General features: G+C 42.7%; 1 protein-coding gene across 3 annotated transcripts in view; it reads left to right on the top strand.

The window, feature by feature from the left end:
• kif13ba (kinesin family member 13Ba) overlaps nt 1–27,181 on the top strand; it is a 40,783-nt gene that overhangs the window by 8,000 nt on the left and 5,602 nt on the right. The window contains exons 4-38 of one of the 3 annotated variants that reach the window (XR_009925196.1): nt 8,762–8,774; nt 9,108–9,168; nt 9,278–9,370; nt 9,527–9,707; nt 10,583–10,670; nt 11,012–11,146; nt 15,849–15,961; nt 16,321–16,432; nt 16,571–16,783; nt 16,870–16,980; nt 17,184–17,318; nt 17,720–17,850; nt 17,950–18,036; nt 18,235–18,425; nt 18,513–18,792; nt 18,922–19,084; nt 19,178–19,333; nt 19,420–19,569; nt 20,527–20,649; nt 21,043–21,216; nt 21,325–21,482; nt 21,626–21,758; nt 21,888–22,043; nt 22,134–22,233; nt 22,440–22,566; nt 22,709–22,764; nt 22,984–23,108; nt 23,197–23,472; nt 23,564–23,716; nt 23,855–23,932; nt 24,028–24,078; nt 24,302–24,458; nt 25,289–25,445; nt 25,579–25,638; nt 26,293–26,338. Coding sequence is in view for 2 of the 3 variants with exons in the window: in XM_062419840.1 (XP_062275824.1) it covers nt 8,762–8,774; nt 9,108–9,168; nt 9,278–9,370; nt 9,527–9,707; nt 10,583–10,670; nt 11,012–11,146; nt 15,849–15,961; nt 16,321–16,432; nt 16,571–16,783; nt 16,870–16,980; nt 17,184–17,318; nt 17,720–17,850; nt 17,950–18,036; nt 18,235–18,425; nt 18,513–18,792; nt 18,922–19,084; nt 19,178–19,333; nt 19,420–19,569; nt 20,527–20,649; nt 21,043–21,216; nt 21,325–21,482; nt 21,626–21,758; nt 21,888–22,043; nt 22,134–22,233; nt 22,440–22,566; nt 22,709–22,764; nt 22,984–23,108; nt 23,197–23,472; nt 23,564–23,716; nt 23,855–23,932; nt 24,028–24,078; nt 24,302–24,458; nt 25,256–25,386; nt 25,579–25,638; nt 26,293–26,884 (5,063 nt within the window). In the remaining variant the exon portion in view is untranslated. Of the gene's footprint in view, nt 1–8,761; nt 8,775–9,107; nt 9,169–9,277; nt 9,371–9,526; nt 9,708–10,582; nt 10,671–11,011; nt 11,147–15,848; nt 15,962–16,320; nt 16,433–16,570; nt 16,784–16,869; nt 16,981–17,183; nt 17,319–17,719; nt 17,851–17,949; nt 18,037–18,234; nt 18,426–18,512; nt 18,793–18,921; nt 19,085–19,177; nt 19,334–19,419; nt 19,570–20,526; nt 20,650–21,042; nt 21,217–21,324; nt 21,483–21,625; nt 21,759–21,887; nt 22,044–22,133; nt 22,234–22,439; nt 22,567–22,708; nt 22,765–22,983; nt 23,109–23,196; nt 23,473–23,563; nt 23,717–23,854; nt 23,933–24,027; nt 24,079–24,301; nt 24,459–25,255; nt 25,446–25,578; nt 25,639–26,292; nt 26,885–27,181 lie in introns of those variants that run through there. The other 2 variants (XM_062419848.1, XM_062419840.1) reach the window with 2 other exon arrangements.

Genomic DNA, 27,181 nt, shown 5'->3' with positions numbered 1-27,181 from the left:
CATTTTTTTAACCCCATCTAGTACCGCAAAGTATTCCCGTGACTCGGATCGGATCCCCCCTAACTGCCATGTCTCAATATGTTTCGGATTTGTCTGGAATGTCCCTTTTGTCATCATGATGTACATTTTTGGCAAGAAGCGGACTAACCAGCTGCTGGAACATCTAGAAACAGGTGTATTTCACTTCAAATCACTTGTCACTGGTTGGCTTGGCTCGCATTCAGTCTCCACCCTCTTTAACCAGCTGCTGTTTTATGGGTTTCACTGACTGGATTGGGCTGTCAGTCTACATCGGAGTCTTAAGTCATCCAATCCCTGCACAGACAGGCATTAGGATGTGTTGGCTGTAGTTGCATTGGGCAGAACAGGAATGTGTGTCTGAGTGAGTGAGCGCCTCTGAAGCAATCAGACCCAGAGACCTCTGTTGGGACGACAAATTGTGAAGTTAATCAACTCATCTGTAATGAAAAGGCTGTAATAATTAGTTTTTTGTGTTATTTAACTGTGTAATGGTTTCAAATCAGCCAGTAGGCCGTGTTCCACTGTTGACCCGCCATCTTGGAGGAAGCCAGCTGTGTTGGAAGAAAGATCTCCTTGTGACCGGTGGAGCTGACTACAGACTGCAGGATCAGACGTAGTGAATAATGTTGCCTCTAGGACTGAGATTCAGGAGCAGCGGCTTACATTTCTGTGTGTTTGTGTGTGTGTGTGTGTGTGTGTGTGTGTGTGTGCAAGTGTCAGAGGTGTCTGCTGCAGCAGCGAGACAGACACAGACAATTGACACATGAAAAGACAGACTCCACTCCACTCCACTCCTCTCTCGACTTTCTCCGTCGGGTCGTAACTCCCCACTTCCTGGCTTCCTCCTCTTTTTTTTTCCTCGGCTCTTCCGTTTCCGTGGCAACACAGGGGTAGGTTAACTTTGGGTCGCTGTCGGTGACCGCGGAACCCCTTCAGTTGAGCGAGGAGACGCTTGGAAGAGGGGTTGGGGGGGGGTAGGAAGGCCGGCCGTCATTTACTTCGAGCATCTGTCGACCATAAACTTCCCGGTGACTTTTATGGAGGACTGAACAAGAGCAGAGCTGTAGTTTCTCTCTCTGTCTCTCAATGACAAAGGAGCGAGGAAGCAGCAGGAGGATGGGGCTGACTGCTGCCCTCAGTGTGCAGATGCTATTTTTCATTTAGTTTGTTTGTGGCCACTTTACACTTACAGGATGTTTACATTTGGAGGGACATCTTTTACTCTCTTGAGAAAGACTGGAATGGGGAGCGTAGAAGACGTATGCAGTAATGATAGGATGCTGCAGGTGTACGCTGTTAACTCAGCTTCCAGGATGCCTTTGGTTTGAATTTGGAGAGACGAATCTGCTGAAGATACTATAAAAAAGAGAGATCGTGCAGCTTTCTGACTGAGTCCACAAAGCTGCGTGTACTTCATAGCCCATTACACTGAATTGCACAATGTGTTGCCAGGATTATTAGGTTATTAAATTCACAAGGCTTTTAACACAGCGAATAAACGAGAAACAGCTTTCACATTCTGCTAGAGGCTTTTAAACAACAGTCTGCTGCCCAAAACAGCAGTTAACATCAATATTAAACATTAAATATTAAACGTTAAAGGAAGAAAAAGTTTGTTATTGACTGGCCGATTATAAAAACAAACATGTGGAAATAGGTTATTTGTATGCAATCGTAGTGTATAGGGTATTTTTCTCAATTATCTCTATTGATCTATGGTAAATGGGTACCGGTATCTGCTGCTGCCCTTTACAATAAAAATCATATAATTTTACCAAAGATATAAGAGCAACCATTCTGTTTACATTAAACCAGTACTACCTGGCTTTGACAGTCAAATCTCATAGAAGCTGATAAAGAAATTGGGCAGGATGTTGGCTCTCTATGCAAATAAGCTCTAGCCAGGATGTCCTTGGTCAGAGGTCATGTGACCCTAACTAATAGGTGTAGCAAATATTCCCTCTCATGTTTAGAGAGGCGATAAATATTATACTTCAGGGTCGTAGAAGAAAAGATTAATAGCACAAGTGATTGTTCTGGAGGAGGACTTTGTGTGTGTTTTTATATTGACCCTCAGCAGCAGTGGACTCCTGATCTCTGCAGCCGGACACAGATTTAAAAAAAGGAGAAAAAAACCTGTCTATATTGGCGTTTTTGTCGGGTTTGTTGCCAAAGCTAAGGATTAGTTCTGTTTAAATACAAATGAAGGATTTTCTCTTTAATTTGGGCTGTCAGAAACTGCTTTCTATCCAACTAAATGGTAAAAAAAAAAGCTACCGGGGCTGAGCTGATATCATTTCACTAAATGGTTCATGGCAGCTGGGAAGTGTTGACTGTCTCCGCCATAGACTCTTGGTTAGTAAGTGCATTCTGCCAGACTGAGTTATTGGTGGATTATGACTCTGGCTAAATGCCCAACAGCTAGTACATTAGCACATATTTGCTTTTTTCAGTTATGGACATGCAGTATCCATTTATCTAATTTTTCTCATCAAAGCTGTTTTTTTGGGTTTTTCTGTTTTCATGCTTACACATTATTCAGTCTCCACACAGACGCCAGGACAGTATATTATATCTCCTGCAGTTTCCACATATTCCTCTAAAACTCTACAGTTGTCAGACACGTTAACAACAACATACAGTACATTGCTCTTTCCCTGACTTATACCATTATAAGAACTATAAACTAGTTTATTTTAAAGTTGACTTTGCTGGTTTTACTAACCAGTTAGATTTTAGAAAATGGCTAAATGATGTTTATTTACCTACTCATTTCCTAATTGGTTAATGCTCTGGGTAATCTGCTACTAAGACCTTTCAGAGGTATACATTATAAACATATAACTCAGCATCCTGATGTTGTGTTCATTAAGTATACATATGTTTTTTTCTGTCAGTTTTCATGACTACTTAGCTGCACATCCACTTATAAATCTCATCTAGTCTGGTGTGGGAGTATTATCGTGTCCACCCATCCATAAAAGCAGACAAGGCCACATACAGGATCTGTTTAACACTGAGCCTTGAACAACCTGCCACACAATAAGAAACCATATATAGAGCTTGTCTACTCAGTGTGTAGACCAACATGTTTCCACTGTCCTTTACATTAACATTCATATAACGTCTTAGCTGCAGAACTACAACTTGTCATCACATTTGAATTGATTATTTCTTCTTTTGAAAAGGACAAAGTTCAATTCACAACAGTAACATTCAATTAGTTTGTAGAAGCATTTGTTCATCAAAGCAGCTTACATAAGTGCCAGTGTGTGCTTCTTCACCTGACAATTTTTGCACTTGATTTTTGCACTTGATTTCCCCCACTGTGAATAATATGAAAGAACCGTCATTTCCCTTTTTTAAATTTTTTTCTTTCCTCGGCCTGTTGTGTGTTCTGCTTGTGTGTCTGATTCATTTTTTCCACCAGCAGAGCTCACTGGGCAGGCCAGACTTCAGTTCCTCACGTTTCTCCTCTCAGTGACTCACTGTGGTGGGTTACATCAATCTTGTTTTATAGATTTTGTGTATTTAGCTTTCTGTAAGCACCGCTTTACAAAGGATCATCAAGGTGATGTTACTGCTATGATGTAGCTCTCTATGCTCTCCGATAGCCCGGGTTTACACTTTTTTTTAATGCTGTCTCATGCTGGAAATCTACCATTACATGTCGCACACATTGAATTTAGTTTCCACCTGCCCTCTCTGAATCACTTCACAGCCTCCAGGGGATGTCCTAACCTCCATTGTTTGAACCGCTGTGTTAGGGCACCGTGTACTAGCCTGTCTGATAAGCAGACAGCGAACCTCCCCCTGCAGCCGCGTGTTCAGACACTGCAGTTTAGCATGATGACCCGAGGCTGTTTGCATTGGACTGGTGAAGCTCGGGATGTTGGCTCACCCTGACGGCGATCTGTCTCCTGTCAGATGTCAGTGAGGCGGACACAGGCGGCTTAGGTTTCCAAGACAATTCACCAAAGAGGCTTTGCGGCTTTGTATGTTGGCATGATGTTTGGACGTTTTCTGTGTGTGTATCAACATGTGTGTGAAGGTAGTTTTTTTCTCTCACCCAAGCAAAGGGCGCCTACTTTGTGGCTTAACCCGGCTTTACAGAATATATCTGCAACAAGAAGAAAGCAGTCACACAGTGCTCCGGTCCATCTCATAAACATATGAGGAGGTTACCATAGTCACCACCACCCATGTAGTGTACTTTTCCAAACCATGAATATTGGGTCCATCGTAGTCAGACAGCGACATAACCCTGACTTGTGTGGGATGGTACGATTATATGAAATTAGCATCAAGTCATCCTCATGTGCTTTGTCTCAGGTCTAAACATCTGGGGAAAAGAGGGCCTGACTGGAGCCTGAACTCTAGCCGCACGCAGAGCAATTTAATGCCCAGTTCACACTCCCATCATGAGGAATGCCTGCAGATTTAACCACCGTTTGGCTGGTACAAAAGTGAAATGTCTTACTTAAAGCTTACATATAAACTGTTCCACTGTTCAGTAGGTTGATATTAATACCACTGTAAACAGTAACCATGCATGCTATTTATATTTTCTAGGACATTCATATTTTTGTTGAACTTCAGCAAACTTGAAAGAGAGCGTCAGACAGCATGAATATCAAGAGATGCAGTTAATACACATCACATGGATAGAGAAAGTAAATGTGTGTGTATATATTCATATCGAGGTTTTTAATTCAAGGCCTTCATGTCAGAATACATGCTGTGGCACGTTCCACTCGCTATCCGCTCGGCACAGTCCAAATCAATAAATGAAGGAATTATTGATAAGCACATGTATGTTTTTGAAGACTTTTGATACGCTATTAGCGTTTCAATGAAGCTGCAGACCATTTTATAAATCTTGTACATACTGTATCGCTAGATTCATTTTCTGTCTACTTGAAACCACTGCAGCAGAAAAACAGAAGTGAAGGTAGAAGTGAAAGAGCAGACTTTGTATCTGATATTGGCACTGCACCCTTAATCTTAATACATGCAGACAAGCTTCATTTTAATGATTTTTAACTTGAATTATGGAACAGTGAACCATTGGTTTGATTTTGAAAATACAACTTATCTGTGTGAAGGGGATTAAAACATGACCACGACAAATTAGCCTCAGACTGGCTGGTGGAACATGGCCCTCTTGACATGACATCTGTAGCTTTTGAGGTTTATTTGTTTTAACCTCAGTAGTTGTTTGACTTGCTTCAAGACCACATTCAAGTACTGGACTTTGTATGTCTGTGTCTCAAAATGCAGAGTGGTATCTCCAGTCCACTTTGTGCAGATTAGAGCAGAGTTAATGTATGTCTAGGATATCATGCACGTCTGTCATGTTCACCGTACCCATTTTAGTCGGTATGTGCTGAGCTCCTGTAGATCCTGCTGTCTGTTGCCGTCAGTTTGTACCACGTTACTCCGTTGCGATTCTGCTTCAGCTTAACATTCCAGCCTCAGTCCCAGCCTCCTTTCCATTCTCCACTCCTCATTCCTCCCTACACAGCGGTGGATGGTACAGTCCCAGGGAGAGAAGGGGGGGGGGAATGAATGCAAGAACAGTAGAGAAAAAAGAGGAGGAGGAGGAGGGATGGGGATGCAACCATGCATTAAGTAATTTTTTAAATGACGGTGATCAGAGCGGAGGAGCAGGCCGAAGGGGGAGGAGGGACGAATAGAAAGTGTTCGAGGACCGAGGGAGGCGGGTTCACGGCTCTCCTGACCGCCTCACTTTCCCCTCTCATTGGTCCGCCGGAGAGTTCGGGGGGCTCGATTCGTTAAACGGGCGTCTGAGCACAAGACACGGGTGACCCTTCTCGCCCGCAGCCTTTGAAGCAATCATGACAGCTGTCATCACTACGTACGTCAAAACCTGCCACGCTGGTCCCCCCCCTTGAAGTGTTTGGAGATGTGACTGTGGGGAGATTGCAGGCATGTAGGATGCTCTAAAAAGCTCCTGGGATGAGCATCCAGTGAAACCAAAATATTAGGAAGTCATGGATTCACAAACCATTTAATATCAGAGAAGCTCGTGGAATCCAAGCAAACCCCCCTCTGTGAAGTTTTTGTTATAAAAATTGTTTGTACAGAATTGAAGAATGATCCTGTTGCATCCTGTTTTAGTATATTTAAAGAGTAAAGCCCATGTAATCTATTTTTTCCCCTAACTTTAAGACATCGAAAACCCCTAAAAACACCACTAGAATATTTTCTTTTCGCGCTGTGAGCTCTCTGTAAACAACATCGCTGCTTAGGGAGGTCCTAATTGCATCTTGGTTTGAACATCTACTGGAATCAATTAGGCAGCAGATAGAGATCACGCTGCATGTATTTGCCTTCAGAGCACAACATGTCAGCAGTGGAACGTCAATGAAATATGAAGTGTTACAGATCGGACTGGATGCCGACTGCTCTGTGCAAGAAGTGCAGCTTTAGCGGTTTATAAAGAATGTGCACGGGTAAAAGGAAACAGGTGTGTGAGCGGGTTTGTGTGTGTGTGTGTGTGTGTTCCTGTACATCTATCTTTACGAAGGCCAGTTTGAGTTTTTAGACATCTAGAATAAGGCCTTTTTACATTTAGCATGGGGCTCGGGGTCAAGGGATGTGGTATTAAGTCTGGTATTTAGCATTGATAGTCTGTATTACCGAGAAATAAAATGAATGTAGTGGAGGGTCCTCATAAGGGTGTGTGTGTGTGTGTGTGTGTGTGTGTGTGTGTGTGTGTGTGTGTGTGTGTGTGTGTGTGTGTGTGTGTGTGTGTGTGTGTGTGTGTGTGTGTGTGTGTGTGTGTGTGTGTGTGTGTGTGTGTGTGTGTGTGTGTGTGTGTGTGTGTGTGTGTGTGTGTGTGTGTGTGTGTGTAAACCACCAGCAGTATCTAACCTCTGGTCTCATCATCTGACTTGATGCAGCTCTCTGACTGACAGCTACCCTCTCCTGGTGGGCGGAGCCAGCACTGCACAGATGGAGGAGGAGTAGGAGAAAGAACAGGGGGAAAAAAGAGTGGAGAGATGTGTTTAACTTTTTGGACATTGCAGAAAATGTTATATTGGAAATGCTCAACTGACCGTAAGACAAAGAAATAATTAAGTAATTCAAGCTGTTGTATAAGTTAACACAAGGCTATAACCGCCAGTGTTACGGATTCTGTTCCCTTGGGGCACGCCAATCCTAATATATTGCAATAAGCCTATTTGACTCAACCCACCCACCAAATGGCAATGCCCTGTGCACATGGAACACAACGTGGTTATTTTTCAGTCAACCAAATGCTCGAAGCATTGGTATGCAACGTTTTTAAGGCTAAGATTTGACTGCAATGTGCAAGTAAGATAAAAGATGCAGTAAGAATGTGCGGGTAAGATACGGTCCATGAACCATGCAGCTGTGATTATAAGATAAATCATGATGATGTCAACGTAAAAACTCTGACATGTCTAAATAGAGAAAACAGACCAACGTTTGCTTTGTGGATTGTGAAGATTTTCCACTCATGAGCATGGTGGCACAGTGTTTCCTCTATAATTTTAACGGACACAAAATAACAAGAACCCCTGCCAGGCCAAAAAAAAAAATCAATGCCAAAATAACACCAAATATCCATTCATTCAGGAATAATCATTAGCATTTGGGAGCCTCTGTGTGGCACTCAGGCAAAAAAAACAGTATTTTTTTGCACTTGGTGACAGCGAGTTTTTGCACACAAAGACACATCCAACTTAACTTGTGCTTGCTGTACCAGCTTGTATAAGTTACTGAAAAGCTAACCTTGTAATTTACTCGTGACATGCTCTATTTTCTCTATTCTGCAGAGGAGCCTTTATGTTTCTGTAATATCCTTTTATTGTTTTATAGTTTAAACTGCCTTTGTGTTCGTTTGTAAAATAAACTTGATAGAGTCAGATTAGGCTGGCGTGGATGTGCTGACATTCCCCATATGTCAAATATAGCCAGATGGAGTGACCGTCTGTGTGCTGAAGAGATGAGTTTTAAAGGGCATGGCTGTTGGCTAAATGTAAATACTGACATGTTCACGTGTGTTGTTTGTTTGCCTGCTTGTACGTATATCTTCTCATCTTTTCTATAAAGGATCGACACGGTATCGGGGGCGTTTTTCCCTCTTTTTAAATGTCACTTTGGGAAAAAATGGCATTTCCCCCCCCCCTCGTCTCTCTGTTCCTTTTTGAGCATGACCTCGACCCAGTAACCCCTCCAGACCACCATCTGATTCCACCACAAACTGCCTCCTTTCACTGCCAACTTCACTACCAAACACCACCACCAGCCAGTCACACAAACATTCCCAGAACAGTTCACCCAGATTTTTTTTCTTTTTGTTTTTTGTCACAGACACACACACCCTTACAAATCCTCTTCATTTTGACCAAACAAACAACATGTAAACAACCTTCTCACACACATACAGGGCCAATTAAATATGCGCTCAAGTAAAAAAAAAAAAAAAAAAAAAAAGGCAAGGAAAGGCTTTTGACTCTAGTTCTGCCTCTCGACCCATGTATTTATTTGTCTCTTTTACTCTTTCTTCCTCCTAATTAGAGGGACACTGATAGACAGCTACAAATGATTGCATATCTCGGCCTGGAATAGATGAAACCTGAAACCTGCTCTGTATCCTGTAACTGTATTCTCTCAAACATGCACTAAATCTCATCTTCCTCTCTTTCCACATGCTCCTGTTGAACATTTACCTTTCCAACTTCATCAGGAGTCAGCCCAAGGTAACAGCACACATCCATATGCACACCCACCCACACAAACACAGACATTTTCAGTAATGAGTTAATTCAATAACTGTGAATCATGTCCTTTTTAAACAAAGACGCTACTGTCCATCACTTAAAATCCCACAGTGCTGCATAAACGAGATGACACTTCTAATAAACTATGCTTATCGTTAATTTTTTTTTTTTAAAGAAACACTTTTTCCTCAATTTGACTCTGAATTGGAAGCAAATTGTTAAGTTAAAAATAAATGAATAGTAATGGTATAACCTGCCTGTGTGTTTCTTGTGATGTTAACGGTTTGTGCTGTGTCACTATATCTCCTCCAGGTCTTTGCCTATGATTACTGTTTCTGGTCCATGGATGAGACGGATAAGGAAAATTTTGCCGGTCAGTTCGTCAGCAGACCCAGTTCACATCATCAAACCTTGACATTTAATTGTCAAAGATATTCAAACTAATATAAAAACATGTTCTGTGTGTGTGTGTGTGAGAACAGGTCAGGAGGTTGTGTTCCAGTGCCTTGGGGAAAGTCTTCTCCGCAATGCCTTCCAGGGCTACAATGCCTGTATCTTTGCCTATGGACAAACTGGTAATTTACCTCCGCTAGTCTGTGGTCAACATGATACAAAAATATTTAGTCTGTTCGATTTATCACCTTTAATTCTATTGCTGGAAGTTAGTAAATCATATTTGTTCCAGTATATCATTTAAGAGAACATCTTTCTTGTGTGTGTGGTGTGTTCAGGTTCAGGAAAGTCGTACACCATGATGGGTTCAGTGGACCAGCCTGGGCTGATTCCCCGGCTTTGCAGTGCTTTGTTTGATCGAACCCAGAAGGAGCAGCGGGAGCAGGAAAGTTTCACAGTTGAGGTTTCCTACATGGAGATCTACAACGAAAAGGTCCGCGATCTGCTGGATCCCAAAGGGTATGACTTCAATTAATTAGTTCAACCCTTTCTCAGATGTATGGATGTTTCCCTCTGCAGGACACTGTGGTTATGGTAAATTCCTTAACTCAGCTGCCACAGAAATCTGGGTCATATAAATCAAACATGGGCTGCTAAGATGTTGTTGTTTTTTGCTATGTCAGTGTCCTGTTAATGTATATTCAGCCACTCTTACAAATGATTAACAGTCAAATTCTTCTACAGAAGCAATGCAATTGTTGCTTTTACTGTGAGGCAACAGCAGGAAACTTTAGGTTATAGGTTCATTGAGTAGCTCAACCTAGGTATGAACCATGTTAATGGTTCATGCTAAAGCAGGCCATTTGGACTCTACTACAAGGTAGGTCAGTGTTTTTAGGTAAACAACCAGTGTCTGTAGTCTGTTTCAATTTCTGTTTTAAGCCTCTTAGAGAAAGTTAGTGGTGTATTCTGGGTACCATCAGCTGCTGTTGTCAGTGGATAAAAAGAGGATCCTTCTGCATTGCAGTCACTGATAGAGGGCAGTTCATGTCCAGCAGATCAGCAGTAAATCAGGGCAACAGGCCTGTGTCTGCTGCCCCAGACACCATAACCTTTGACCTTCTCTCACTACATGACCTTTAACCTCAGTAAAACGGGCCAAAGAGGTGCAAACCATCTGACAGCCATATGCGCTTTATTGTGGAGCAGAGAATGATGAAGTTCACCAGGCATTAACAAGCTTGTGAAGTCTGTGTGAACTGAAATGTTTTAGTTGTATCTAGAACCACTATCAGTATCTTCAACCAAACCCGCTGACCTCATTTTGCTACTGATATGAAAAGAGCTTTACAAAGAGTGACATTATTGTTTTGGTGTTTTTATTTTCTTTCCAGGGGCAGACAAACTCTGAGGGTGAGGGAACATAAAGTTTTGGGTCCCTATGTGGATGGCCTCTCTCGGCTAGCTGTGGCTAGCTACAAGGTAAAAATATTTATCTTGAAAAGTCTAGTTTTTGTCCACTGGCATGTGCATTCTTACCATGAAGTCACTGTACACTGCAACGTCACATTCTGGCTTCCTCATCCAATCGCAGCCACTCTGTAATGTGTATCAGTGTCCAGTACACACATTAGCATAGCATCTTACTTGCATTCCTTCTCACTTTGATCATTGAGGATTTGTAGCAGTTCAAATGACGGCAGCAGTCTGCTCAGTGGTCGCACCAATCACACTGGAAAGAGTCTAGTTACAGAATAAAAATGCCTTCACAGAAGAATTTAAGAATACAATCCACCAAACCAAATGTATTCTTTCTTTGACAGGACATTGAGTCTCTGATGTCAGAGGGGAATAAGTCTCGAACTGTCGCCGCAACCAACATGAACGAGGAGAGCAGTAGATCACACGCTGTCTTCAACATCATCCTCACACACACACTAAAAGATTTGAAGTCTGGGGTAAGATACAACAACAAAGATACTGAGATAAGATGCATCTTATCTCAGTTACACACTTCATATCAGAACACATGATCTGTTTTTTGTCACTTTGGAAAGTAGATAACATCAAGAATTCATATCTAAGATGTTGTGGTTTATATCGCAACACAATGGCTGATGCCTGTAGGTGTAATTGAGTATAAAAGAGAAGCTCATTGAACTCACTTCAGATTCACTTTAGAGTGTTTGGGATGTTTTGTGGCTTTATTTACCCCAACACTAATTTGTTATTGATCATGTCCAGCGGGTGTGCTCTGCTGTCGACATGTTCTCTTGGGGATCAGGGCCAACCGCTGTGGGCACTTGTGTCATATAGATTGCCACATCTGGGCGGATGGAGATGTAAAGCTTCCTGGATGTTTCATGAGCCTCATGCAAAACCTCACCTGACTGAAGAACTGCTCCAATTGAGATTTTGACCCTGTTCACCCTATTTATATATCCAGCTGCTGCTTTATCTACTTGCTCCTAAGCTCACAGATGTGCCACAGTGAGAGCGCCCGGAGTTTCTTTTTAAAATGAATCCTTTTCTTGTGGGAAGTACCTTTTTATGAAATGAATAAATATCATTACTTTCTTTTTTGTCAGTAAACATGGATTCAAATATACAAACTGAATCTGCTGTTTTAGATTATATTTATGCATTAATATTCATTTATATGGTTTTATTTCTCGTGGTTTATAGTCCTTTAGTGCAGCTGGTATATGTATTGCAGAAAGCAAACTCTTCTTCTTCATGTCCCAGATCTTAGCGTCCCTCCCTACTGCACCACAAGTTCAGTCTAGTTTGCACATCATCAGACCCTCTGTTGTCCCAGTTTAGACCTGCTACATATAGTAGTGCATATAGTGCCCAATATATAGTATCATGTGGTCATTTCTAAACCTTATGATGGATGAACTAATTTTGGATGTGATTCAGTTCTGTTCTGTTAATATTGCCATCATTTTACATATTGGCATTTTATGTAATGTAGTAGTTTGCTTGCACAGCTAACTGAATCCAAACACTGTTGTCTGTACCAGAACAGAAGTGTGTGTGCGTGCGTGTGTGTGTCTCGCAACTTTTTAATCAATCAGCCTCTGCAGCAGCTGGCGGGTGAAAAGCTTGTTATCAAATGGGATGATGTCAGCCGTCTGAGCAGGCACTCCAATAAAAGGCCAAAATGACTAATTCTCCATCCGCACTAACACTGACCCACTTAGCCTCTCCCGGTCCTTTTTATTTCCAGACGAACTTGCTACCAGTGAATCCAGTTAATAATTCACAGGCATGTCAGTTAGTCAGCTGATACAGCCCGCTCCGTTTTCAAGACACACCCAGAGTCAGTCACTAAGTTGGTCAGTCTGTCAGTAGGTTCATCAGGCAAGCAGCAAACACCCAGACTTGTGTAGTCAGTGAGTTAATCACTTAGCTGACACGCTCTGTATATGTGGATGAGTCAGTTCTTTATTTTCTTTGTTGCAGGATCATTTGAGTTTAGTAGTTAGTATGTAGTATGATTACTAACACTTTTGTTTGTGCACTTTGTGCTGCTTTAAACAACACATCACGCCGGATGCTTCCTGTATTCTACTGTGCAGAAAAGCTGAATCAAAGTGACAAGCAGTGCTGTGCCCAGTATGCAAAAATAACTCAACTGCTGAAAAGCAGTTGATTAGTACACTGCATAACAGTGTTCCCAAGGTGAGAAACGGTAATTACAGGATAATCTAACCATTAGTGAAGTCTTGATCATTTGACAAGTACAGGCACAGAGTTTAAATGTTAACAGTCTATCTTATAGTGTTTCCTTATCTGTAAATCTAAAGAGAGTGAGGAAATATATAATAAAGTGACATTTAATTTATTAACTTAAATAACTGGATTTAGTGTTAAGTTACTTATAAATGATATGCAGACCCTCTTCAATTTTACAGTATTCTAGAAAATAGAAGATAGTGATCTTAAAATCTCATTACATTTGGTTCTCTGTGGCTCCATTTAGTTTTACTGTTAGTGTTCGTCTGCTATATATTTTTTGTATCTATTAACAGTGTCTCCTCAATACACAAAGCCTCATTTTAGTATGAATATACAGTATTGTACATTTATATATACTGGTGAGTTTTTCCTTTTTTCTGTCAGCAGCTTCTCATGTGAAATAACTTCCCATCAACCCTAGCTTTAGAGGAATGCTGACTGTAAGTGGTAGCATTGAAGCTCACGCTGCCCCCTAATGGCGGTCAGTGAGTAGAGGAGCTGTGATAAAAGAGTCTGTTTAAATAAAACCACCTAATGACGGGTAGTAAAACCACCGGGTGTTAGATGAGTCATTCTGACCCTTAACAGCTCATCACAGGATTTCCGTTGTGTAACATGACCTGCTCAGACTTGTCATCCAAACATTTCAGTGAACTTTGGCCTCATCTGCAGCCAACTCTCATTGGTTTGTTCTTTTGTTCTCTGCCCAGTTAAATCCTGTCAAGTTTAGTTTTTTGTATTGTTCAAACATGTTTTTCTTTGATTTTTATTGATATTTTTCTTATCCATGTTGACAGCTTCTAGATTGCTTGCTCGGTAGCAGTGTGCCGATGCCCCGACAATTGTTCTGTGTTGGTATCTTAAGACCGCTGCCAAGTAGGCTGACGAGCTGCATGCCCTGCCTGCTGATCTGGTTTCTAGTGGAGGAAAATGACCCTGGTATCATGTCTCCTGATTACAGAATCCCTCATTAAGCAGGAAAAAGGCCTCAGCGGCTGGCATTTCCTACTTTTCACTATTTCACCAACCAGCTCGATGTTGTGAATTGAATAGGAAACACAGTCTTGACACCGCCGGGGAACAGGACCTGGCATTGTAACTTACAATTTGGCCATTGAAGTAAGGAGCTGTAACAATTGAATTACAGTATACTGAGTTGTAAGTTCCTGTGTATTGGTGCTTACAGTCAATACCTTTGCCTCCTCTCTTTCCGGTTCTCGAATTTACTGCACAGTCACAGTATTTGAAATGAGTTTAGTCTATTTCGTTCCAGACAAACATTTTATTTGTTTAAATACATTAGCTATAATCTGGGGTATTTGAAGTCTGGTCTGAGGCTGATTGATCTCTATCAGTGTGGTCTGAGGTTGATGTTTATCAGTTGGCCAGCTTTTATTAGGATGATTCAGGTCTTTTCTGCACCAGAGATTTTAATATAAAGTGAGATGAGACATTTTAGAGCTGTATTTGAATGTTTAAAATAATCTCTCAAGACGAGGTTTCCCTTGTTGTGGCTAAACTATGGAAACTCCTGTGTACATACATATACATTGCTTTCTATCTTTTTCCATCACAAAAATCTCTCCTTGTAAAATTTGATATTTGCAGTGGCAGAACAGAAGGTCCCTGTGTGCAAAAGAATAAGGTGTCTGTGTCTTACAGTGATTTTCCAGCACTCATGAGACCTGATTTAAATTCCTAATTTCAGTCGGATTTTTCCCCTTCATTTTTTAAGGTTTACAAAATCAAGTAGGTAAAGATGGAGTGTCAGAGATGGAGTGTGTCATTAAAGGTCACACCGCTACACAACAAAGAAGATAGGTGTAGAGTTCGGGCTGATTCTAGGAGGTATTATGTTGGATTAAACCAGTTTTCTTTCCAAAAAGGGCGATATCACTGGATCCGGGCAGTGTCAGGCACCTCACCATTTGTTTCGCACTATCAGATAACTATTTCCTATTGGATCCTATCATAAAGACACTGGGTGGATGTTTGAGCCTCAATCTTCAGTCGTCAGTCTGATGGAAGTGATACGTGTTGAATTTAAGTCACACTGCAGTACTGTGGCTGAACAGGTCTACTGTAATCGCTGACAGAAAACCGCATCTGAGCTGCTGATGTGCTGTTTTCTCTGCACTGCTGGTGTAGACGAGGTGTTCCATTCAGCCTCGTCAGCAGACTGACCTGTCACGCTTGACAGGAGTGGATCCGGCCCAGTGCAGATAGAGATTTGATTATCCACATCTTCAGCGGCCTTAGAGAAGACAAAGGGGGGGAGAACCTGTCAACAAGAGACTGAAAGATGAGAAATTTAAGTGTGGTTTCTCAGCACATTTTGGCATCCCCTGATTACTGTTTTGTGACTCCTATTGCTCTGATGTTTGCAAATCAGGGCAGGGCTTGGTTGAATAGCTAGTGAGAAGCCAGCAGGGGTTTGCCTTGATGTGGTGCCTACTTGGTGATTAATATGCCATCAGAGTTTTGTCAGACCTCGTGGATTTATGGAACAGCCTTTTAGGAATGTCAGTAAGTGTTGTTGATTCAGATCCACAAAAATGTCCTTGTGTGCAACTCCAGGACATTTATATGTTCCAGAAACGTTGGACATTAAGATTTTCATTGCCATATTGCTCTCTGCCCAAAATGAGACGTGTCAGAAGACATTCAGGACAAGAAGAGCTGATTGCATTTATAAAATAAAAATCTCCGAATTTATGCATCAAGAAATGAAATGTGTCAAGTGTGAGATGTGTGTAAATAACTGAAGGAGTTTCCAAAAAAACAAAACCACACAATAATGTTAGGAATTAAAATCTGCAAGTTGTTGATTTTAGTGGTTGAGACAATAATGTGGCTTTCTTTCTTTCTTTCTTTCTTTCTTTCTTTCTTTCTTTGTCTTTCTTCCTCTCTCTGTAGACGAGTGGTGAAAAGGTGAGTCGGTTGAGTCTGGTAGACTTGGCTGGAAGCGAACGAGCAGCAAAAACCGGAGCAGCAGGGGAACGGCTAAAGGAAGGAAGCAACATTAACAAGTATGCAAAAGCAGTTAAACAAAGACAAAAACACACACAACACTCTGATTGGGTGTTTTCCCAACAAAGGCTGTTTAGCTGCGACTGAAACTGATATTATCTTGCAGATGTTGTCAAGAATTTTATTTTTTAACCACACTGTGTTTGCAGATGATTATTTTTTTCTTATTTACTCCTGAAACTGTAGATGCTTTGCAATAACACAGGCTGATGTGCTGATTTTGTGTTTTAGTCTCATTCATGCATTCACACATCAAAACTGAGGTCATCACAGTGATTAAGTTTAACAGGCAGCGATATGAACAGGTACATTGAAAGCTCTTGACCCTGATTTGTTTCTCTTTAAATGTGTTTGTCAGGTCTCTGACTACGCTGGGTCTGGTGATCTCAGCGCTGGCTGAACAGGGAACCGCCAAGAACAAGAACAAGTTTGTTCCTTACAGAGACTCAGTCTTGACATGGCTGCTGAAGGTACACAAGAGACAAATTCATTTCCTCTTACTTAACTGTTCACAGGATGTTCTTTATTTTCTTATAAAAGAATACATTTAAATAAAAAATATATAATTTCGCCCTCCTTCCGCTGCTTGCATGCTTGCCTGGCTGCAGGACTGCCTGGGGGGAAACAGTCGCACGGCGATGGTGGCAACCGTGAGTCCTGCAGCTGATAACTTTGAGGAGACGCTTTCGACGCTGCGCTACGCCGACCGAGCAAAGAGCATCGTCAACCACGCTGTTGTTAATGAAGACCCCAATGCTCGCATCATCAGAGAGCTCCGAGAGGAAGTAGAGAAACTACGTGTGCAACTCACCCAAGCAGAGGTGAGACATGTTCAAAACTTTCCAGATCAGCCTGTAGAAATCTCCTCTGCTTTCTCCCCCTCTCATCTGTTTTTTCCCCCCACCAGTCATTGAAAGCTCCAGAGCTGAAAGATCGTCTGGAAGAGTCGGAGAAGTTGATTCAAGAGATGACCATTACTTGGGAGGATAAGCTTCGTAAAACTGAGGAGGTTGCACAGGTGGGACACACAAGACATATCAGAGTCTTCATCTAATAATTAAACCAACATTTTGGGCTACTGTAGAGTGTCACTTACTCGCCTGAAATTGCAGAATCAGTGAATGGAATTGCCCCTTTTTTTTTTCTTTTTTTTTTTACATCATCTACTGCAGCTATTGGATTATAAGGTGTATAAATAGGATGTTTGTGTTGTTTTTGTAGGAGCGTCAGAAGCAGTTGGAGAGTCTGGGTATTTCTCTCCAGTCTTCAGGGATTAAAGTTGGAGACGATAAGAGCTTTCTGGTCAACCTTAACGCCGACCCTGCTCTCAATGAACTGCTGGTGTACTACCTGAAGGTAAACACACACACACATACTTTTCCATACGTGGCCACCTCAGCATCCTTCCTCCATCCTCCATCATTTACACTTAATGCTGAATAGAATAATGCATAAGGAACTTTATTGTCATTGTAGTTACACAACGAAATTCAGTTTGGCACTCTCTCATAAGCAGCAAGGCCTGATTTTAAAACAATACAAATCAACATAAGACAAAAACTGAATAAAACAACAACAATAATGAATAAAATGATATGTAAAAAAACATAAAAATAAATAAAGGCAGCAGCAGTGTAAAGTGTATTTAAGAGTTCAACTATTGCAAATGATGCACATTTAGTCCTCCTTATCAGTGATTGTCACGTATGTGGGGGAATTATCAAAAGTGTAATTTGCCAGTTGTGTTTGTGTCTCAGGAACACACAAAGGTGGGCTCAGCAGACTCTCAGGACATCCAGCTGTGCGGGATGGGTATCCAGGCAGAGCACTGCTTCATCGACATCACGGCAGATGCTGCTGTCATGCTCAGCCCCTACCTCAACGCTCGGTAAGGAGTGACGGTGAACGTGCAGCTACTACCTTTTTATTAATACTGTTTTTTTAACAGTAAATCTTAATGTACCTACTGTCTTTATTGGTGTTACAGGACATGTGTAAATGGTTCTCCAGTAACCAGCGCTCTGCAGCTTCACCATGGTGACCGAATTCTCTGGGGAAACAACCACTTTTTTAGGTAATTTGAGTCAGACCACCATTCTTTTTAATTATAATTATTCTAACCTTTTTATAACAAACTACTACTGTCATTTTACATATACCAGAAATATACTTTAATGTACTTTGTGTTTATAAAAACCCAGTTGGTCATTTACATGAGTTATTGAAGATATATCAAATGTAACCTCGTCATTACTGACATTTTTTCCCCTAGGATCAACCTGCCTAAGCGACGTTCTCGTGCAGCAGAGGATGAAGATGGCGAGGGTGGCGTAATGAAGAACAGTGGAAGCAGTGAGCAGCTGGATGCAGACGGTGATACTGCCAGCGAAGTGTCCAGTGAAGTCAGCTTTTCCTATGAGTTCGCCCAGACGGAGGTCATGATGAAGGCTCTTGGCAACAACGGTAAGTAGGCTTCAGTAAAATGAAATGCATGTTCTGCATAAACCTAGCATCAGTTAATTTAGTTTAATCTCTGTTGTGTCCCATCAGACCCCATGCAGGCAGTCCTACAGTCTCTTGAGAGGCAACACGAAGAGGAGAAGCGCTCCGCTCTGGAGCGACAAAGGCAGATGTACGAGCAGGAGCTCCAGCAGCTGCGTCGGAAGTTGAACCCGGACCGTCTGTCTACCGGCCAGTCTGGAGCGCCGGTGTCCGGCCAGCAAGGGCCAGGACAGCAGTCTCACTACCGCAGCCTTGAGAGACTCAGTACAGGAGGCATGAGCCATTCGACCAGTGCTCAGAGCAGATTGAAGCAGTGGAATGAGGACAGGTGAGTGTATGTTTGTGTGTGTGACTGTTCCATCTATTATAGGTCAGTTTTGATTAAAATGAAAACTAAAGACTTCCTTGTTATAATCCCTCCTTCTCTCCTATGTCTCCCCTTCTCTGTCCTCTGCAGGGAGGCGGTGTTGGTGAGGAGTTTGCGGAGGTTACGGGAGCAGATAGTGAGAGCAAACCTCTTGGTCCAAGAAGCCTGTTATATCGCAGATGAACTGGAGCGACACACCGAGTACAGGGTCACCCTGCAGATCCCGTCAGACAACCTCAACGCAAACCGCAAGGTCTCAAATAGAAACATGAACACACTCACGCACAGCTCTCCCGTCTTCTGCTTTTAACACAACCCATTATCTAACCTGTTTGTATGTGTGTAGAGGGACGCTGTACTCAGTGAGCCAGCGATTCAGGTTCGACGTCGGTGTCGAGGGAAGCAGATCTGGAGTTTGGAGAAGATGGAGAACCGTCTAGTGGACATGAGGGAGCTGTACCAGGAGTGGCAGGACTACCAACTGCATGACCATGACAACCCTGTGAGTTAACTCAACATACCTGCTATGTGAAGTGAAGGGACCTTGCCATGTAACCATCTATGCATTCTTTTTCCTTCCTTGGTCAGTTGATGCGCTCATATTTCCGTCGAGCAGATCCATTCTTTGACGAGCAGGAAAACCACAGTCTGATTGGAGTTGCCAATGTCTTCCTCTCCTGTCTATTCTACGATGTTAAGCTGCAGTATGCTGTTCCCATCATCAACCAAAAGGGGGAGGTAGGGAGTCGCACACTATTAGAGTATACATATACTGTAAAAAATGATGTATAAGACTCAATCTATTTTGGGGGGTCTCATGCTGGGGATACAGCTGTATATATTTAATACAGTGTGTACCTGTGTGCTTACTCGAGTCCCAAAAACCTATTCATCAGAGCTGTCGCTGTGCTCAAATAGACTACTGCACCCGAGTCGCGCTTTTGCACATGGCGCTTCAACATCAGTTCGGTCTTTAAATACTAAACATCACAGCAACTAGTGTCTGAAATACTTCTGATCAACACACAATCATTTTTCCACACAGCATACAGCATTAACAGGTTATCAATAGTCTATTTTCATTAGCTGCAGACATAGCTGGAGTGTGCAGCGCGTGCTTGACACTGCCGTTTATACTTATAGTTCATAAGTTTGGACGCTCACATCGTTATCTTTACAGTTATAGTTATTGTTCTTAGTGTGGACGGTCTTTTACATACGTATGATCATATCCTCATCCAAACTCTCTCTGTATTTTACTGGTGAATAGGACACACCGGTGTATAAGACGCAGCCCACTTTTAAATGAAAAGATGTTGCGTTAAAGGTGCATCTATACACTGGTTTTAACGGTAATAGAAAACATTAATAATTGAATTTCTATATCCTCATATTTATAGTCCATATTTTCTCCTTCTTTTCCCATCTTCCTGTCAGATAAAGTAATGAATCTGAACTTTTTTCTGAATTTCTCTCTCAAGGTCTTCTCTATGACAATTTTTAGAGTGACTTTTAGATACATAAAGCAAAATGTGACAGAACTGATAAATGACTTAAGGAAAGAAAAAAAAAGGTAGAAAGACATTCCAGTGTGACGTTTATTCTCCACATGCCATGATTCACATACAGACATTTTTTCAGGCACGGTTGGGGTAAAGGCTGTTTTATGTTTCCCCCCCTTCTCCTTGCGATCAGGTGGCAGGGCGTCTTCATGTGGAGGTGGTGAGGGTCGGAGGGGGTTTAGAGGACAACATGGCTGGAGGAGATGAACCTGACAACAGCCAAGATGAAATCCAGGACCGTAAATTAGTCTGCATGGTAAGATGGATAGATAATCAGAGAGAAGTTGAATTTGTTCAGTTTGAAATGATAACTGGATCTTTTTTGTATAATGCTAAAATAACTACGAAGAGGCTGGACTTGACTGGACCAGGAAGAATCAGATTGTATATGCTTGATTTACACATTTCCAGCATTAATTAGAGTCCTGTGTTTAAATGCTACCTAGCAGTTTAACATAAGAACCAAAAAGGTTTTACGAGTACAGACTACACCAGGTCCTATGTCCTCTTCAGCTAAAAATGCAATGTAGTCTGGCAAAAAAATGAGTATTTATATCCAGTTTCTAATCATGTAGTCGTACCCTTTCATATCATGTCACACTTTGGTGTCATAGCGTTGATCTATCATCTCTGACGTGTGTTCCCTCAGATTAAGATCCTGCAAGCTACTGGTCTGCCACAGTACCTGTCCAACTTCGTCTTCTGTCAGTATTCATTCTGGGACCAGACTGAGCCAATCATCGTGGCTCCTGAGGTAGACCCATCGTCCTCATCGCCCAGCACCAAGGACCCACACTGCATGGTGGTGTTTGACAGCTGCAAGGTGAGCCCTTGGATGAAAAAGAGAGGGAACCTATGAATCTTATAAGGGGGGATGTTGTGTACAGTTATGAACTGTCACACTGACACTGGTCTCTCTTGGCTCCTGTAGGAGTTGGCGGTCTCCGTATCAGAGGATTTCATCGAATACTTGACCGAAGGGGCGGTCGCCATTGAGGTGTTTGGACACAGACAGGCTGATGCAGGCAGGAACCCTGCCCTGTGGGACCTCAGCATCATTCAAGCTAAAACACGCACACTACGAGACAGGTACACAGACAAAAACACACTGGACTATTACCTAATTCTTTGAAGTACATGAGCTGTTCAATACATAGCTCTTGTGATGATTAATTGAAGATCTTAAATCTGAGACTAACACTTTAGATGTGTTGATAATGTTCTTCCTGCAGGTGGAGTGAGGTCACACGTCGTCTGGAGCTGTGGATTCAAATCCTGGAGATTAACGAGAACGGAGACTTTGTCCCCGTTGAAGTGGTTCCTGCTAGAGATATCTGCACCGGAGGAATATTCCAACTTCGGCAGGTAGCGATAAACTCATGATCCACACATGTCAGTCCACCACTGGCCCACTGGCAGTCATCCCAGTCACAGCAGGACGAATTCAGCAGCTCTCAGTTGAAATTCCTCAATCCATGCTTTTTCCACCTCCAGGGTCAGTCGAGGCGGATCCAGGTGGACGTGCGTTCAGTTCAGGACTCGGGCACCATGCCTCTGATAGCAGAGATTGTGCTTGCGGTGTCGGTGGGCTGTGTGGAGATCAGGCCCACCGTAACCAACCAGGAGGAAGATGAGATGGACAGTTATCAGGTAGACCAGTCTCATTCAACTACTTTCCTCTCTCAGAAAGTCTTAAGATCAGCTTGAGGACGATGATGAAATGACCGCTTTGTTATACAGGAAGGAGATCTGGATCGATTGCGACGTCAGTGGTTAGTTGCTCTCACCAAGAGACAGGAATACCTTGACCAGCACCTGCAGAACCTGGTCAGCAAAGCAGGTAACACACACACACACACACACACACTCATATACATGCTGACTCTAACCACACCCATATGCAACACGCATCCATAATCTGTGACATTGCTCTCTGTTACTGTAACTCTCTGGGTTTTTGTGATCCTCAGTTTGTAGGCGTCTTCAGTTAAATTCCAGTGGTTTCTAGTGTAGGAGGCTTTCAATGTCTGAATGTTTTGTGCACAGAGAAAACAGAAGATGACATGGAGAGGGAGTCTCAGCTGCTGGAGTGGCGTCTAACTCTGACAGAGGAGAGAAATGCTGTCATGGTGCCCTCTGCTGGCAGCGGCATTCCTGGAGCACCTGCTGAATGGTAAGACATATCACAGAGTGTGTGTTTGTCTTGATGTGTTTTTTTCTTATTTTTCACTCTTTGACTATCTAAACTTTATTATTTAAATGATGCACAAAGCCTTTCGGAAAATACACATGATCATGAAATATGTTTGTTTCAGGGTTCCTCTGCCAGGCATGGAGACTCATATTCCTGTCCTCTTCCTCAACCTCAAACGTATGTCAGATTTTTACAAGAACACATTCAGTCTGATTCATACATCGATTCTAAAGGCTGCAATGTGGCTTAACTAGTCAATTGTGAATTATGTTGTCAAAACACAGCTGAACTTTGCAAGAATAACATTTGCATTAGTTACATGTTCATAATCAGGTGCTTCTCTACATTCAAATTACCTCACAGTTTATGACTTTTTTATATCTGTTGTTTCTCCAGCTGATGACCTCAGCTCTCAAGAACAGTTTGAGGTCCCTGAAGCTGGAGGCTGGGATGCCACCTTGAGTGGAGAGGATGAGGATGAGTTATTTGACCTACAGATCGTCAAACATTACGATGGAGAGGTGAGGATGGACCTTATTTAAGGGGGCGTTTTTTTTGTTGAGGAAACATTTCATTAGCCAGTAGTAGTAACCGTTTGTTGACTCTCAGGTGAAGGCAGAGGCGTCATGGGACTCCACCGTTCATGAGTGTCCGCAGCTCAGTCGTGGGGGAGCTTGGCCGGAGCAGCGGGTATACCTGACAATTCGAGTAGTGGTTCAACTGAGCCACCCCGCCGACATGCAGCTGGTGCTGAGGAAGAGGATCTGCGTCAACGTCAACCCCGGGCGCCAGGGTTTTGCCCAAAACTTACTCAGAAGGATGTCCACCCGCAGCACCATACCCGGCTGTGGGGTCACCTTCGAGGTGGTCTCTAACATCCCCGGGGTAAGGCAACACAAGGATAAATGTCAGACACTCACCGTCTGTTCAGGTTCAATTATTGAACACGAGTCTCTGTGATGTTTTGTCTCAACAGGACGCCCCCGGTTCAGAGGACAGAGAGATGCTGGCCCGACTCGCCGCCAGCGCTCACAACAGCCAGTCAGGCGATGATGAAGCCGCCATCGAGAAATACCTCCGCAGCGTCCTCAGTCTGGAGAACATCCTCACTCTGGATAGACTCAGACAGGTGAAGTATAGGAAATGCATTGATTTACAGGCAGGCATGAAATTGCAGGAGGCTAGAAGATGATTGACGAAGTTATGTCATCATACATTTTCAGTGCTGCCTTATTCAATACTTTGAAAATGTGTGTGTGTTTCTTAGGAGGTGGCAGTGAAGGAGCAACTGGCTTCAAGAGGGAAAAGCAACAGAAGGAGTCTAAGTTCTCCATCTGTCCACCGGGTAAATACCAATATACTGTACTATGAGATCATGTAATATAATTTAATACTATATAATATGATTTGTCTCATGATGCTCTCTCTGACCATCCGTAGCTGTCAGGAAGTAGACAGGACCTGTCCACAACCTGCCTGCTGGATGATAAGGTAACTCATAACTCCATGTTGACTGTTTTTGACAACAGGTGTTCAAGTGATGTGTTCAAATAAATTAAGATAAATTGTGGATCCAGTAGCAAACAAAAAACACCTGCCATTGAGTGTTTAGAGCAGCAAATATGACATATTTATATTAGTTATTAAATGGTGATGTGTTTTTTTTTTAATTTCACCTGATGTCCCGTCTTCTCTGTGCCTGTCTGCTTCTCAGGTTCGATGGGAGAGCCAGCAGGACATCTTCATGCCCTCTCAATATCACCGCACACTCCCCCGACCTGCCTCCTCCCCTTCCACCTACTCCACCTCCCCTTCTTCATCCCCTACTCCCTTCGCCTCGAGCCCACAGCAGAACCAGGAACCAGAGCAAGGTAAACCTCCCTCTACCTTCTCTACCTCTACCTCTACCTCTCCTCTCTACCTCCCCAAATGCCTCTCAAATCTTTCTCTCCTCTTTTTTTTCATCTGCCTCTTACATCCTGATCTAAAGTCTGATCTCACTGTGCTCCACCATTCTGTGTATCAGTTTACATTATAAAGTGCTCTCCGCTCCACTCTGTTTCCTTCTTTCCCAGCAAACATATTTCATTTCTCCTCCTAACTCCTCCTTCTGGAGTTATTTACATCCATTTCAGTAACCTGCTTTGTCTAACACAGTGTGAGCTTCTCTCTTCTCTCTTCTCTCTTCTCATCATCTATATCAAAACCTTTTAGTGTCTGCACCATATTTTCTTTGGTCTCTTTCTTTCTCATATTGATTTCTTTTCAATGATAATCTGAATTCATGCTGCTGTGACATCCTTTAGATTAATTCCGTTCACTGAATGAACAGAATTAATGATTTTTAAAAAAATTATTATTAATATGTGTTTCACAATCCAATGATTAGAGTGCTTTCTTTAATCTTGTAGTAATAGCTAAATCAATCATCTGTGTGTGTTATGGCCGGCTAATGCCTTCTTCTGTCAGTCTATCACTGTGTTTGGGTTTTTTTTTTTTTTTGGCCATTTCCTGGACTCGCTTTCAACTACCTTGTCTTAATCTTTCATACCTCCTCTACCTCCCACACCTCCTCTTGTTTCCTCGGTTCCTTTCCTCTCTTCTGCCTCCTCCTGGTCCTCCCTTCTCCTCTCTTCTCGCCTCGCCCAACCCCACCCTCCCCCCCCAGGTCGTTCAGGACTTGCTACCTCTTATCTTTCAGTTAAGGCGCTGGTTCCTCAGATGCCCAAACTGCTCAAGTCTCTGTTTCCAGCGCGAGACGAGAAGAAGGAGCTGAGACCGTCGCCACACAGCCAGCAGGTCAGCAAAGATGGTGTCGTACAGCTCAGAGCCTCCTCTCTTTATTGAACTCTCATACTGTATGTGCTCATTTTTGTATTGTTTTAAATTATTGCAAATGAATTTCAAGCTCTGGCAGAGAGGCCAGCGCAAGTTTATGCATTTATGTGCTTGTGTTTCCTCGTCATGACCTTGTTTGTTGTTATTTAACAGCACATGCCTCGTATCATGCCGCCATCAGGAGGGGACGACAACAAAGTGAAGTCTGAGACGGTGAGCATGTCCCCCTGTCCCCCCCTTTCTCACACAGTGTTTTTCTCAATGCTCATGTTGCATCATCTCCTGTCACTCTTGACTCAGATTCAGTTTTTATGTTAAGAGTTGGACATCACCAGTCTGGGATTTAGTTTTGACCCAAAACAATCTATGATTTTTGCTTATTTTCCTAAAGGAGCATTGCAGTATTTATAGATTTTATAATAAATAGCCTTATTTAAGCAGCACAACATTGACCCTAGTTTCAGTCTGGAGTGTGATATAAAAAACATTTTTTTGTACTTCTACTTCTACTTCCACTTCTTGATCTAGTTAAAGCTGAAGTTGTGATGCAGTAACATGAATGTATGTGTAGTCTATATGTATATGTGTATTGAAAGACCTTTACTCTTTTGCCCAAAGGGTGATTAAATGAAATGCAGTCAACCAACGTGGCTGTAAATGTCAAGATTAGCAGATGATGCAGCTCCTCTTATTTGTACTATGTATAACATGGTAGACTTTGTAGCACCTAATTGGTTCAAAAGGTGATTATATAATTTGTGGAATGGTGATTATTATTGCTGCTAATTGTGTTGTGTTGTTGTTTTGCCTTATCTGCATGCTCTCGTCTGCCCCTGTGTTCCTGCGGCAACCGTTGGTTTCCCATAGGCTGCTATTCTACGGCCCCCGACCAAAGACAGGCGGCCAGAGTTCCCAGAAGTCCCTCCTCTTCCTGTGCATGACCCGCATGACATCACACCCCTCAGCCCCCTCAGCCAGTCGTCAAGCGGCTACTTCTCCAGTAGCGTTTCTACGGTTACCCTGTCCGACGTCCTCCAGCCCTCCTTCTCGTCCTCCTCCCTCCTGGCTGCTGAGGCTGCATTACCCGCTAACCCCCAGCAGCAGAGCGCTGACAGGAACGATGTAATGACCTCTCCTTCTCAGTGTGGCGCCGAGACGGCCACCGCTCCTCCTCCCGCCACTTCCCACAGCTCAGCCAATCACAACAATGTGACCGCAGAAAACTCTTTCTCCAAACAGAAGCTGCTCAACTCAGGAGGAGGAGGCAGCGAAGGTTTTGAAAGGCTGGAGATCTTTGTGGACGATGAAGAGCGTAGCCATGACGACGAGCTGCCCGAGTGGCTGACAGAAGGCGTGTATGTTACAGTAGGGAGCAATAAGGCGGGGACGGTGCGCTACGTGGGAACAACGCAGTTTGCTGAGGGAGTGTGGGTGGGGGTGGAGCTAGACACTCCTGTAGGTAGGTTGGCCCGTGTGTGTGTGTGTCTGTGTTTGTGTTTGTCTGTGTTTCACCATAAACACAGTAATATAAATTAATATATAACAAACTTTAAAGGTTGGTTCAATGAAATCACAAAAACAAACATTCTCCTAAAATACCCTCACTGAAATCAAGCCATGCAGATAGTTTTGGTCCAGTCTTGTAATGATGGTTGAATTTGTCTAGCTGTTGAGGTTTTGGCCACTAACCCAGTACAATAATGGTGAGTGGAACTGAAAAATTAACAACATTAAAGAAAAAGAAAGAATCCTGGTT

This window comes from Scomber scombrus, chromosome 1 (assembly GCF_963691925.1).
Source record: "Scomber scombrus chromosome 1, fScoSco1.1, whole genome shotgun sequence".
In the NCBI taxonomy this organism is placed as follows: domain Eukaryota; kingdom Metazoa; phylum Chordata; class Actinopteri; order Scombriformes; family Scombridae; genus Scomber; species Scomber scombrus.
The sequence above is the reverse complement of the archived record's forward strand: the minus strand, read 5'-3'. Positions and strand labels throughout refer to the sequence as shown.